General features: G+C 38.8%; 1 protein-coding gene across 2 annotated transcripts in view; it reads right to left on the reverse strand.

Annotated features, from left to right (window-relative positions):
• Window positions 1-15,716, reverse strand: part of RELN (reelin) — a 279,911-nt gene that overhangs the window by 157,785 nt on the left and 106,410 nt on the right. For both annotated transcript variants that reach the window (XM_039723749.1, XM_039723748.1), the window contains exon 4: window positions 7,819-7,889. In XM_039723749.1, coding sequence (XP_039579683.1) covers window positions 7,819-7,889 — 71 coding nt within the window. The remainder of the gene's footprint in view (window positions 1-7,818; window positions 7,890-15,716) is intronic.

Raw genomic sequence — 15,716 nt, forward strand, 5'->3', positions numbered from 1 at the left:
CTACATAAAAATATGTGAGGAAGTCTAGAAATTGGCTACACAGTGTGTTAGATACTCCAGCAGCTACCACATCCATAGTCTTGCTGGACCTTCAATCCAAAGAAGGTTACATCTCTCTCATGAAGGCCAAAGGGGTGCATATAACCAAGCTCCTGGGAAGCAGCTACCTATGTGTCTATCAGTACCTCAGCCATGGATCTGCATTTCCAGCTGTCTTTTGGATTTTGGTAAAATAAAACCACCAAAAAAGAGAATTTTTGAAGCCAGGATTCATTTGATGATTCTGTGTTTTTTGTTGGGCACTGACCTAAATTGTAGCAGTACTCCTGATTTCTTCAGCATATTTGCAATAAATAGTGAATTACTGTAATTTCTGTCATAACATCTGACAAATTAAAAATAGAGTAAAAATAAACATAAAAATGAATGGAGCAATCTGTGTAGAGCTCTCACACATAGTCATCTGAATAGAAAGTCCAATACAAATCTCAAGAATTTTGTTTTCCTCTTCCTGCTTAGTCCTCAAGTACTGGGTTTGCAAAGAAGCATGCCATTCTGTAATGAAATTGCAACATTTCATGGCAAAATAGGTGATGAAGAAGACTGAGTAGTCAACAAATGAGGTATCTGCAGACCAGAAAATGATGGCAAGCAGTCTGGATTTGCCTTCGACAGAAAATTTCCATTTAACAGACTTACCAATTAGAGGAGTGACACGTTTTACATCATCCACTAACCATATAAATATATACATATATGCTCTCCCCTAATCTTATGTACATCTATCCATATGCATGTACACATACACACACATACATATGTACAAGCATACATATATACATAGGTATGTATATATGCATATATATAAGGGGGTGTGTGTGTGTATATATACACACAACCTGCAAACCACCATGGAAAACTTTACTGCAGCTGAGAGAAAAGACCTTCTTAAGAGTCTGTTGTTGTTTCAGAAATCTGCAATATTTTTTCCTTTTCATGGCTAACTTGCTCCATTTTTATACAAGAAATTCACCCATTCTGCTTTGTCTTCCCCAGCAAAAATGCCAATAATGACTCTAGCAATGGCCAAGACCTCTCATCATGCTGGTACAAAATCTGGAGAAATACAACTATTGCATGCTAAACTTGACACTCTCTCCAGATTAGTGCTGGACTGCACTGGTGAATCCTACAGTGAAAAAGACTGCATTTGTCCTTTGCAGCCCCAGGTATTGTTTTTCTCCATGGAATGTGTAAATTTCACCAGAAACCTTTTAAAAATTATTTGCACAAAGAAATGGATCAAACTGGATTAACTGAATTATTTCCCAGATTGAGCAGCACAAACTGTTCTGTATTTTGCCTGCAGGAAAAGAAGCACATTATGGCATGGGATTTGTAATACTCCTGTAATACTCCTGTCCCAAGGGGGTAGGTTTAAAATAAAATCTCTGTGTTGTGAACACCTTCTCAGCAGTTCCAGAGCAGCACTGAGGGGTGATCTGCTGTGAGCACAGGGGTGGCTGAGAGCCATCCTGCCAGGGCTCACCACGAGGAGCGCGGTCCTGCAGGGCACATCATGGGCAGACTCACCAGCTGCCCAAAAAAATTTCATTGGCCTTTGAAAGTAACTCAGCTGAAAGAGACCACCTTTTCCAAGGAGACCTCCAACTGAGAAGGAAGGGCTGCCTTATTTCCCAGGGTGTCTGGCACGGCTCTTTGAAAGAGGATTTTTGTGGAGAGGGCTCCAGCCAAGGATACAGACAGTCATGAATGACACTTCCTGAAGCTGTTGTGCAAAATTTCAGCATTCAGCAAAAAGGCACAGGTATAGCATAAACTCAGCATCTTTGCATTTGCAAACTCTTTTGACTTCACCATTATTTAATAAAACTGGCTGTTTATGTGATTAAAAATACAGACTTGGGATCTGAGATTTTTTCCTGAAATGGTTCTTCCACCATATGCATAGTACATTGCACAACAAAACTGCTTACCCATAGAATGACAGGATGGAAATGGTGCAGGTGCATACCAATGCTACTGATCAAGCATTTAAAAATTAGAGGTGGAACTAAGCAAACATTTCATGTTAGACACAAAGGTTGTTGTTACAAGTATAGACTTTATGCTGGGGAGAGGTTTCCTAATACTTTATAGGATCTAAAAAGCCCAAGTATTTTTGCCTCAGGTATTCTGATTGTAATTCAAATTCCTGAGCTGAATATGACAAAAGACTGTGAGGGTACCATTCAAAGAGTGATAAACATAGACTTTATTCTCTCTACAAATAATTTCTGTATTACATTTTATATTTACTTGCAAAACAGCACTGAGATGATCTTGAAGTGTTGTATTGAAGGCCCACAAATAAGAGAAATTCAAAACATACCACAAAACTAGTAGTAGTTTTATAAAATATTTGTTGTAAAAATAGTAGTTTTAAAATATTTTCAGATCTGCCTCTCTAATCAATTTATAGAACTACTTACTTTAAAATATGGATTTTTCCATAAGCCATACAGTGTGGCTCAAGTCAAATGAAGTTTTTTGTACAATATGACAAAGATAAAAGAAATGAATGATGCAGCGCAGAGTACCTATACAGTGCAAATATATAAATTTATAATTTTAAATAAATTATACAATACTTCAGACTGAGAGGGAGAAAGAAAGACCATCTCAGTTCATATTTTAAACCACTATTCACTTTGTTAGATGTTCCTTAGGCACATGGTTTTAAATTTAAAACCAGTATTTGTGTGGCTCCAAAATGCATCTTAGCTTGAATCAGAATGTGGTACCTTTTTAAAAAGTAAAGTAAATGAATTTATTATTTGATTTTTAGCCAGCACCGTGGGTATATACAGAGCTTTACAAAAGATGAATTGTACTGAGCAAAGAATGGAAGCAGATCTCAACTAAGGTCACAATCTAAGAGGTATCAGCAAACACAATATGAGAAAATGTAAGGAAATGTAGAGTGCTTGCCTTGTCTTACAAGACAGTCCCCTTGGCAAGGAAAAGCAGAGAAGAAAGGACTGCAATACAAAGTGATTCAGAGAGAGAAAGGCCACAGTCACACTGAAAGCATGAGAATCTTGAGGAAACTAATGGGGAATTCAAAAGTCAATGGGGACATTGTAGGGCTCTGTGTCACTGGGATGAGGGAGAATGGAGGAATGTTTTGGAGTAAAAGGTTAAATTTTTCTGTGGATGAAATAAGGCTGCTGAAAGGTTAAGCCAATTTAAATATGTTCCTTTTTGGTTAAAATGGAAGGGAGGGAAATATTAAAGAAGTGGGAAGGGAATGTCATCTTCTAGAAACTGGAATGTGAGGAGGAAAGAGACAATTTGTTGGTGGTCTTGCTTTCAGTGAAAAAATAAGAAACAAAATCATTAAACATGGTAATAGTCAACTACTGAGTAACATTAGTTCCCATTCAGATAAAAAGAGCAAGCATAAGGCAAATTAAACACAGAAACATCCATTTGTACTACTGACAGTCAAATTCCAGAGTTCTGGGGTCAAGACTGTGTACAGGTATAGGTAGAAAATCCAGCACAAGAAAATATTCTTAAAACCCACTAAAAAAAACCCTTTTTTTTTTTTTTTTCTCAGAACCCTGAACTTTGTGGGGTTTTTAATATAAAGAGAAAGTGAATTACAGTAACACAAATGCCTGCATGCTCCCAGACAAACACTGTGCTCAGAGTTCTACAGCCAGGGGCCATCAGCTGCTGCTCATCAATTAATGACAAATGAGGAGTGGAGAGAGGTGTCTTCTGTTTTGCAGATTATGAAGTCTAATCTCCTTGTCATTAGCAGCCAGATGAAGATAAAAAGGAAAATAAATGCTTTTATTTAGACCCCCTCCAATACTTTCTCTCTACTGGTAAACAAAGTTGCTGTTGAATGATAGAGGCTGAGCATCCCCCAGGAGTCAGTGAGTTGCCCCAGGGCTGTGTTATTCTTGCTGACACATGAACTGAGGAGTTTTACACCAGCTCTACTCCCCAGTCCTCTGCTCTGTAAAATACTGCTCTGAGAGCTTGTAAAATACAAGCCTGAGATCCTGAAATCTGGTTCGCATTTTTTCAGTGTTCTTAAATTTTACAAAGTACAAAATACACCTAAAAGGTCTTGCACAAACATTCAGGCAAAAGTTCTCAAACAAAAGAGAGTCTGGGCCAATTCTCAGGATATTCTCAGAAACAAGTATGAATCACAATACTAAACTTACTTTATTTTTAATTTATTTAACTATTACAATGAGTTAAATATATGGTTTATTAAATATATTTTTTACTGGCAAGAATGTAATCACTCATTATGATCCTTATTTATCCTTAAAAGCATTGACAAGACAGCTACCTTTTCTAGACTGTCTTATATAATTTTTATTTTTGCATGGGTTTTTTCCCCATTTGTTCTAGATTAACTTTTTCTGTGATAATTTTTATGTCTTCTTTCTTCAGTATAATTCTCATAAAATTTAAAACATACATCAGCTCTCAAACATCTCCCTAGCTTCCTAAAATATGTATTATACTCTGAACACACAGCTTTTTAAACAATTATTTTACTCTCTTTGGTGCCTTTCCCTATGGCATCATTTCTTACTACATTTACATTATACATAGGGCATTGCCATCCCTTAACACCACCCCTTATCATCTTCTAATTCTCTTCAAAATACAAAAAATCACTTTCCTTTTACTGCACAAATTCCATTAACTCTATCAGGATTTATTAAAGTACGTCTAAGGGTGGACAACCACAGTAAACATGATTTTCTAGATTCCTTGCTACTTTCACATCTTCATGTATATCCTTTTTACTAGACATTAGGAAAGTCTTATATCACTTCTAGTGAACATACTTATTAAGAAGATGTCCTGTAATAAATCTATGAAGTCTCCCCATGGTTTTATTCTTCTTTACTTAATATGTCACATAATTCAGTGCATGATTTAAGTATAGTAATGTTTAGGGCTAGAAATAGCTATAAAATCTCATTTATGTCAATCTACCTTGCTGTTTTGCATATATATTAATATGATATTTGCATCTAAATAAATTCACTAATTCTTCCTGAAAGAATCCTTTGTTTACATGAGTGGTGTTGATGAAGATGGAATAAATGAAGTAAGGTCTACTTCAAAGAAAGCCTCTTTTCTTTGAATACGAAAATTAATTCTAATAGTATAAGGATGATAATAGTATGCAGTGGTTAGAGATTAATGCAATGCACACTGTGCTGAAGAAATAAGAACAAAAAGGCAGAGGAGAGCCTGGAAGGGGTGGGAGCAAGGGTAATGGGCAATGCAGTGGTTGAATATCCAAGTCAAGGAAACTGTGTCTCAGCTAGGAAACCAAGGAGGGAGAAGCCATGGTGAGGATAAAAATGTGGGACAAGAGCCAAGAGAAAAACTGAGAATCTTGCACATCAGTGTTGCAGGGAAATCTGATCACTGCTACAGCTGTCACACGCTGTCCACTGCTCACAGAGCAGCACCTCTGGGTGAGCCTTGCCTAAGCCAAATCCTGGGGTGGCAGAGGCACTGCAGTACACACACTTTGGGATGATAAATCTAGGATGTCTCTGAAGTGACTGTGTATAAAGCAAAGAGAATTGCTGGGAAAATCATGGGAAACAAAAAGGTATGAGGATGTGGAGGATTGTAGCAAGGTAGGGAAGCTGAAGGCCCTTTCAGGGAGCTGGGTAGGATATGGCTATCAGTGGATGGGAGGAGGAAGCAGCAAAGGAATTGTCACAGCTGAGCAGCCAGTGGGACATCTCAGCCCCCTTTATACTCTGAATACAACCAATACCCAAATTCTATTTTCTCCTTGTTCTGCAGAGCTCCTGTGAACTCAGGGACAGAGACAGTAACATAAGGACTTACTGTTCTAACCAACATAAGTGTTGCTAAAATGTTGATCTGGGGTTAGGTTATGCTCCAAAATTGCAGAACTGTAAGGCAGAGAAGGGTGACAGAATAAAAATTTCTTTTGTCAGCTCTCCCACTAAAATCTCAGCGAACAGAATGTCTGAAGAAGGATTGTCAGGTCTGTATAGATGGATATCTACCAGCATGCCTCTGATTACCAAGGTATTTTCTTCTAGCAGGGAGAAATGCATTGTCTGTATTTTTCTTGACTGTGTTGCCAGTTCTGACACCGACAGTCATGCATTCCCATTCAGCTTGCTTGTGCACAGCTTTCACTATCATGGTCACTGCCAGCTCTTGGTCACTGCCCCCATATGATTCCTACTTCCCTCTCCCTTCCTTATCTGTTCTGGCTGCCCCAGACTGTCTTTGGCTGAGGTGTGCTCACTCTGCAGTTATGCCTTGGAGAATTTAGTCTGTTTCTGTTCAGTTTTTTTTCACTTTACATTGATTACTCTGCAAACTCCTTTTCCACTCTTGATTCACATCCATCCAGCAAGCAGCCTGTGTGAGATATCCTCCCCATGCTCCTCAGCACATCTCAAATGATGATCCTGCCAACACTTCTGTTCCAGGTCCCTACACACCAGTCACTGAAACACTACACTTCCACACTCCCATTGCAGGTGCACAACCTCCTGTTAATTAACCTCCTGTTAATTTCTCCAGATGTTCTTCCTTCCCCACAGCAAAAACGTGGCTGGCCCAATCACTTTCCATCCAGATCACCACAACACTCCCATCTCATTGTCAGTACTGTGTTTATTTCTATTTCCTCCAAAGTACAACCAACATCCTAGCCTGCCTGCTGAAATTTTTCACCTCTCTGAATCCATCTTCCTACTTCCACTGAACTACAACAAAAGTGAAAACTTGAATATTAAAGTTGAAAGTTGAAATATTTTTCCTTCATTATCACAGAGCTACTATTGATACCTTATATTAATAACTCAATTTATGCTCCTGAAATAATGTTCAACAACTTTTCATTGCAAAAGCCATATTGCCAAACTCAGGAAAAAACCCCAACCTTACAGCTCTAATGTCCCCAAAAAATGTGTTTTATGGGATTTTCTCTTGTGTGTTAATATGGCAACACATTTCCAATTTAAAATCTTTATTTTAAATAATTTAGCCCATGTTTCATTGTTTCTTTTCACATAGAACTATCACTGGAATTCACTGGAATTTTGTTGATATAACTGGAAATTCCTTTCTCTACTGTACCAAAAATGATGGATACCTTCTCTACTTCTCACTGTCTTAATGAAGCAGGTTCAAAGCAAAGTACTGTTTGTAGACAACAGATGACAACAGGATATTTATTTTTTAGGTTATTCATTGAAAGGGTAAGGTGTGACAACAATTAGATTTTTAAAGTTTGTGTAAGTCAAACATTTTGCTTAGCTATAAAAATGATCAAATATTGTATGTGACAGGCAAAAATTCAATGGCCTACTTTCACAAAAAGGGAAGGCGTATTTTTCACATGCATGTGTGTGAGCTGGATAGTAAACAAAGCTTTTGCTGCAGCCATGTTGCTTTAAAATTAATACAGCAAGGTTTAAAACTCAGCTCATGGTTCTGACAGAGAAGAAATGTTGGCTATTACATGCTGATTTCAGGCATGTGCATAATGCTACTTAAGTTTTGTATATTTCCAACACTTAGCAGAGAGGAAAAGTGGGATTCCTGGACAGACAATGGGAAGTATGAAGCCAAAGAAACTCAGTTTCAAGAATGTAAATAAGATCCTGATTTGAGGTTTTCTATAGAATAGTTTTCATGAAGAGTAACATTGACACGCAGGTACAATGGAAAACCACATTTGCCAGATATTTTTAGAATGATGGTGACTCTTACCTCCTTGTTCACACAGCTGTTGTGCTAAGGCATCCTTGAATATAACTTGGCCCCTATGAGTAGCTGTAGCCCTGTGAACATAAAAAAGACAACAATAAATAATATAAACTTATTTATACATGTATATGTATAACTTTATGCATGAATAATCTGATCAGAAGTCCCATTCTTCTTTCTTTCTGTGTTCTTCTTTTTGTGCTCTTCTAAATTTATAGAATAAATTGCAGTGATCATTTTGTTCATAGAAAAAGAAAATTCCTAAAACAAAATGGTTTGGTTGGTAATAAAAAATCACTGGCACGTAATGAAGGATGTCTTTGACATGTATCTGTAGCTGCACATGGAGTTGCTATATTTGAGGCCTCAAAAGTTTTGTCTAAAGAATAATTAATTCCCATTACTGACCTATAGCTAGAAGACATGTAATGTACCAAAAAACTTGTCATTCTGTTTCCTCATGATCATGTAGAAATATAATGCAATGTGATTTGTTTTTCTCTTACAGAGCTCTCATGCTAACAGTAATTGTTTTACTTTGTTTTGCTCATTTAATCCCTCTTTTCCAAGTGCAATACTTCATCAGTTTTGTTTCAGAGATTTCAAAACCTTTCAGTATTTGCAAGTGTTGTATCTAAAGCCTGATTTCTTTCAGCCAAAGTTCTTTCAATATCTGTCTAGAACTCATGCACAATCTTCATACATGTTCTTTAGCCTTTCTCTAATTAATATGAATGGGCTCAGTATTGATCCATATGAAGTCCTTGAAATAGCCTCTCAGTTGAACAGTAAGATGTTGAAAGCTACTTTATGAGTGCAGTTTCTCAGCCAGCAGTGTGCCCTCTCTAATGGATCATGGCTAGCTTGCTTATGAAACGTCAGAAAAGACCAGAAAGGAATGGTGCAAAAATGACAATCAAAATACATTATATTTTACTTGGCTACTAGGCCAGTTACGCTGAAAAGGAAGAAGAAAAAAAGTAACATATCTAATACTAAATTTTTCAGATACAGTGGATGCCCAGGGTGAAGTCATCTTCAGTCAGAATACAAATAGGAGTAAACAAAGCTTCTTTGGGGTCAACTTTGCTTTCTGTACTGGTAGCAAAGCTCTATTTCCACCAATGTGTGTGTCCTGAAATGCAAAACTATGCTGACCTGATGCTCCTAGGGCTTTTAGACACTCTCTTCCTCTGCCTGAGGAAAAAGAGCTGTGTTGCCTTTTCCACCTTGGACTTTCAGAGGCAGAAGTAAAGCTGGAGCCTTGCCTCACCTGGCAGTGACAGTATTCTGGCCACAGTCCCAGGATCACATCACCAGTGTGAGGTTTTGGTTGCACTCCCTACCATGTCCCCCATTGCAACTATTTGAGTAATTTCAGTACTTTCATAAAAAAAGAGCAGAACTTCATCTTATAGTTCTACCTTAACATTTCTGTATCTGCTGACAAGACCAGTGACCATCCTAAGTAGAGAGTAAAATAAAAACAAATACACTGCTCCAGCACATAAAGGCAAGAGAGCTGAGGCATTAAGTCTCATTTAAAAATATGAATGAAAGTATTTATTTAAGCTCTGTTGTGATGAGTATGAATGAAACTATATGATCACTACATACATTTCTGCAATTTACCATATAGATGTACTTAGTCATGCAAGTCAGAATTGAACCAAACAACCTCCAAAATCAAACCTGTGCCCAGATTTCTGTAAAAGGTCCAGATATGGTGGCTTCCTCTGGCAGCTGAAATGGCAGGGCATCCCAAAGCCAGCTTTGTGGCCAATGCAGCACCAAGAGACAGGTTTTGCAGATGTGTTTCAGTGTGGGAGTTTCATGTATTGAGCTTCCCTGGCTCAACACACAAGAAAAAGGCACACCTAAGGCACAGGAGGTATTTTGATAGAACAACAGTTCTATCCCCCAAGCTGCCAGGGTGGAAGAAAGGAATCTTTGCAGACAGTGGGAAAGAGAACTTTTATTAGCAGTGGAGCAGGACTTCAGAGATGCTGTTTATGCAACAGCCCAGGGTACATTCAGAATGTACACAAAAACGACGGCAACCAGAGCATTCCTTTATGAGGCAGAGAAGAGCAAACTCTTAGAACACAGACCACATGCAGAGGAGAGCTTGAGTGTGTGTCTGAATGCAAACAAACACCAAGTAATACCAATAATGCCAGACTCTGCACTGTTTACTGGATCTCTGCATGCGTGTGAGAAAAAGGGGATTTGGGCAGAGAGCCAGCACCCAGCTGAATGATCGGCATCTTTCTGTGTCTGTCATCCTTGCTTGACAATGCAGAGCAGGAGCCAATTGCTGCTGTTCCATAACAGGAGAGATCTGCACCCTGGGGACAGGAGTGCAGTGCAGGAGGGGCACTGTCTGCTGCAGCCTGGCCTCACATCACATTTGCCTTGCCGTGGGCATCAGCGCCGACAGCGCAGCTTCAGAGACTTGCTAAAGGTGTTGCTGCTTGCCACTTCACCAGTACTGTCTGCTCCATTTTCTCTGGATTTGTGTTTTATTAGTGGAGCAAATGAAAATAATGCAGCACAGTTATGCAGGAACTGAGCTACTTCAAGAAAGAAGTTCAAAATATACCTTTTCTGTATTGAACTCTCTTTGTTGGTGATGTTCCTACCTAACAGGTGAGGTTCACAGAACAGGATTGTGAATTTGGATTCTTTTCTTATAAAGACATGTAACATATCCAAACTAATTTCAAGTCCTATATTCACACTCATCTAAAAACTACATAATATTTATGATAATTATTACAAAAACAATACTGGCAATGCCTGAAAGAGACTCTACTAAAGAGAGAAAATTGTTCAACTATTAACTCTGGGATGTTGCTTTTTTTGAGAAATGTATGCATATACAGTAACTGAATGTTGTGCTTTTTAAAAAAGTTTCTATACTGTCTTAAATGTAATTAAATACTGCTTAGAGGAAGGGCACTTACTAACTACTATTTGGTGTTACTCCACACCAGTCTATAGTCCCATTCTGATATTGTCTGCTATTTATTCCCAGCTAAAGGGCAAGTGACTAATCAGATCTAGTGTGTCAGTCAGCCAAAAGGCAAAATACATGTTCCATACGTCCCCAGAGAAAATTCCAAGTAGGAATTAATCTTTCCAAAGGGATGAGAAATAAAAGAAAAATGGGAGACATCCCATCCTGTTCTCCGAAGAGGAACACCCTGACGTGGTAAGTGAGAGCTTTGAAAGAAAAACAACTTAGAGGTAATAAGGTTCCTCTTTATATTAACCTCACTGTTCCATTAGCCTAGATCTATTTGTGTGCTTGGGGCTATGCAAGAGGGGATGAACTGCTTACAGAGGAATAAAGAGGTCTCAACATAAAAAGACTGCATCAAGTGCCAAGGCTCACTGGCAGCTCAAGGCATTGCTAACGCCATATATCAATTACAGCAGTTTTTAAAAGAAGTTTCTTTCCTAAACCACAATTATTTGGATGAAAATCAGACACCAATAAGGATGCTTGGTGCTTGTTCTGCCCTTACACAGATGCTTGGCCATCTGCACCTTTCCCTGCTGAGGAAAGGCATTGGGACAAATTCATGTGAGAGGGGGCTTCAAGAAGGCTCAGGTGCCCTACAGTAAAATACCTCATCTCATGGTGCACCATATCTCATGGTGCACCAAAGAAGGTTTTCTACAGGATCAAGAAGAGGAGGTATTTTCTTACCTGCACTAGCAGAGTTGAACCTTGTGCCACCTACTAATGGTTAGTGACTGTTTCTACTTGACGAAATTCAAGGTGACATCCACCACACTGGCTCCAGGAAAATCAGTGAGTGGCTGTATGAAGCTGAGATTGGTCTTCCCCAGCCCCACAGAGGTGCCCCCTGAAGTCAGGTCTGTTGCCAGCACAGACTGTGTTGTTTTCCACCACTGCAGGGGACACAGCTGATGCTGGGCAAGTTATGAGCCTGGGCTGGAGCAGAAAATAATGCATACCCAATGATTGCTGTTGGCATTTTGTGTTGGAGGACCTCATAGTTCACCTTGGCTTCACATGGATTGCTAACATGCTCTTGTTAACAGGTTGCATTTTAAAGAGACTCTTTTGGCTCAGGAGAGCACCGGCAGGAGGGAGGCTGTGTGGGACTGACCCTTGTGTGCTGCCTCTGCTGCCTGGCTCTGCCAGCTCCATCTGTGGAAAGGACACACAGCCACACTGCCCAGAGGTGCATAGTTGCCCTGCTTGTGCAAATAAATGGGTTGATTTTTAAAGCACTGTTAAATTTGCATGATCATCTCTGGAGGGTTGTCTTGTTTAAACCAATTAAAAAAAAAATTCTCCAATACTGCCTAATTAAGGGATATCTGAACAAAATAACTTGAAAGCATGATGGAGAAGAGGCCTTCAGGAACATGGGGCTGTGTTGTGCACAGCCTTTCCTGGTGGGAGTGTGAACCATTTTCTCCCAGTGCCCTGCAAAGGTGGTTCATTGACCATTTACTGTGTGTTATGAGGTGAGGTCAGGCTGGGATGCATTTTGGATTGTGTTTCCTACCAGGGCTGGAAGCTTCAGTGACAATTTCTTCAGGAGCAGTCGGACTGACAGGTCAGACCTGACTGGGAGATGGGGCTGGGGCAGGGAACATGCACAGAGCACTCGTGGCTGCTGATCCAAAGGCACTTGGGTGGGAGGCTTCCATCCACTGGTTAAATGCCTCCAAGTTCTTATTTAAATTTTCATTTGACATGCAAGTTCAGTCTAATTAAAGCAGCAGAAATGAGATCTCTGTGTTCTGAAACATACATTTCAACTCTGCTTTTCTCTCCCTGTCCCCAATGGTTTCCTCACTGAGATGTTGTGGAGAAAGTCATCTGTCCTGATCAGATTCAGCTGAAATTGTCAGGGAAATTTGGCAAGTAAGATGCAATCACTTATGTAGACATTTGTTCAGGAGACTGGAATTGGCACACTTGCTCTAAAAACCTCAATCAGAGGTGAAAATTCTTCAGGGGGAAAGGATTAAAATGGTCAGCAAAAGCCAGGGTGTGTGCTAGAGGGCAAAGAGCAATAATTTCATTTGGGGCAACTGTCCTGAGCTGAAGTTTGTGGTTCACATGAATCAGTTATGTAAATAAATAATTATAATTAACAACTTCATGGGTGAGCCTTCACACAGGGTAAGTGCAAGAGTGCCACCAACAAGTGCCACCTAGCTTTGTCTTCTGTCTCTGAATTTTTCTCTGGGGACTACACATGTGGGGAAAAGAACTCAAATCAACCTAAAGGTTGATTAAAGACTGATTTAATAAACATTTAAGGACTTTCTTTAAACAAGATTTGAATAAAACATTCTGAAATGCAAAATAAATGAGAAGGGCCTACAGAAATTTTGTTCCGGTGGATACTGGGAAGGGAAAGATGGAGAGGGACTTCTTGCAAGAGCATGTGCTGACAGGATGAGGGGGAGTGACTTCAGACTGAAAGAGGGCAGGGTTAAAATAGATATTAGGAAAGAAAGTCTTTACTATGAGAGTGGTGAGGCAAGTGGAACAGGCAGGCCAATCTGTGATTCTATTCTGGATTTTATGATTGCAATCCATATTATAGAGGATGGATGTAAGAGTACAACACTAAAAACAGAGGGTGCACAGGCACCTCCAGCTCCTACACGTTACAATTTATAAGAACCATTTTTTGTTGTCCTAAAGAAGACCAAACTTTTTTCTGGTTGCAAGGTTACAACATAACAATGTATATACCTTAGAAAAGAGGTAAAAAGTAAGACTTACCATTTAAAATTGTATATAAACACTTTCATTTTCCTTTCTCTTCTGTTTCAGAGAATAAAAAGATGTGGTGTTTTCAAAAATTCTGTCTCGTTTTATGTGACTGGAATGATTAGAGCTTCTTGCTAACTGAAAGCAGATTAGGACAATACTTTCTTCCCAGCTACAGGAAATCCAACATTTTCATTAGTATTGTGCATTGTGTGATTATAAAGGAAAGCAAATTCTATTTTTTCTATACTTGAAATAAAGGGTTATTGCAGTGGCATCTGCCAAGCAGAGAGCTCATATAAATAATAGAACAAGCATCCATTGTCTCTCTACTGACACAGTGCCAACAACTAGGTCCCTGTTTTCTACCTTTTTCAGTCTTTGGGAGAAGACTATGTCCTTTTTTTAGGTTTTGCAACCTATTGTACTTTATAATTTAGCATCAATTGGATGAATTTTAGATTTTTTTATGCATTGAATATTTTTAACTATTTGAAATCTGTATTTGACCCTAAGCTAAGGAATATATTACATTTTTTTTGGTATTAAAAAATACTGGTTTTCCTGAATTTTGCTTATGTAGTCTTTTAAAGCCTATATTCAATGAAGACGTTATTCAGTCACCTAAATTATCTTTCAAGAACAACAACACTTGTCTTTTCCAGTATGAAAAAAGAAGTGTTGCAGTTACCATGGATTTTAAAATTCTTGAAATCATTAAATGAACACAGAGGTGTTAAGTAAATGGACTTGCAGTCAATGTATGCTTCTACAATGACCATTTTCTTAACAACATTTACTAATTAAGATTGGCGGTGCTGATCAGGGGCCACAAAGATGGTCTGGGCTGGAGCACAGAGATGGTCTGGGCTGCAGCACCAACCCTGTGAGGAGAAACTGAGGGAGCAGGGCTCATTGAGCCTGCAGAAGAGATTATTTTGGGGGGACATGGCAGCAGCCACCAAAGGAACTTGTGCAGTTCCTCTCCACCATGGCTGTATTTTAAAACCAGACTGGATTAAAGTCCTGAGCAACCTGGTCTGGCCCTCCTTAGAGCAGGATTTTGGATTAAAAAGGGATCCTGAGATCTCTTCCAGTCTGCATTTAACTGCAGAAGCATCATTAAAAGGTTTTGTATATCTGGTAAAAGCAAAGAAAAGAAAGCAAGGTTTGCATCTAATCAGATTAATCATCATTTTCACAGAACAGAAGAATTAGCCAGTTCATTATGTTTAACACCTTGCATGAATATCTGTGATATTGATTCTCCTAATCATGGGGGATATCTCAGAGTATCCAGCCAGAAGTGCCAAAGGTTTAACATGGTCCCAGAAAACCAGGAGTTTAAAGGTAGTTGATGCTCTGGGGTTTTCTGATGTGGTAGATTTTTAAATGAAAGCTTGTAATAAATAACATACTCAGCTAACACAGTGAAAACTTTAAAACATTTAAAATTAAAAAGAAAAAATGAAATAGCATATGAGATGTTGGGATGAAAATGACATTAGTATTAAAAGATCCTAAATAATGGGGAAAAGGATGATATTAATGCCACCTTTTCATTTCACTGCTCTCATGCCATCTGTACTCACTATCCATTTCCTAGTTAAGGTTTCTCCAGTCTGCTCTATCCTGATTTAGTTGCCCATTGCTCCCAAAGGACATTGGATGAGCTGGACTACATAAAAATCTGGAACCTTGTCCCCTGTATTTGCTTTACAACACCCACAAAGTAATCTTCAATAGCCAAATTAATTCTCTTTCTTAAAGTCAACTAATTTCAGTATTAAATACAGATATATAACTGGTGCACCCACAATGTGCAAGTCAGCTCACAAGGGAAGGATAAAACCTGCTTCTTTAGTTTAATGCTAGAAAAATATTACATCAAAAATCAAAATTTCTACAGACTGCACCCCACAGCACATGGGGAAGATTCTTCCTAAAGCTTCACCAAATTCTGAAATATTACACTCCTTTTCTAATGTTTCTTTGCAGTCTTCTCACCAACCTAAATGTTTTCAGAGAGCTAAAAAACAAATGAAACATGGTAATCTTTCACAGACTGATCAAAATCAAACTAAGAGAACCTGATACAGTTGTTAGTGAAGAATTGCTATTCTTGCTGTGA

This window comes from Passer montanus, unplaced genomic scaffold (genome assembly GCF_014805655.1).
Source record: "Passer montanus isolate IOZ18808 unplaced genomic scaffold, ASM1480565v1 scaffold50, whole genome shotgun sequence".
Lineage (NCBI taxonomy): Eukaryota > Metazoa > Chordata > Aves > Passeriformes > Passeridae > Passer > Passer montanus.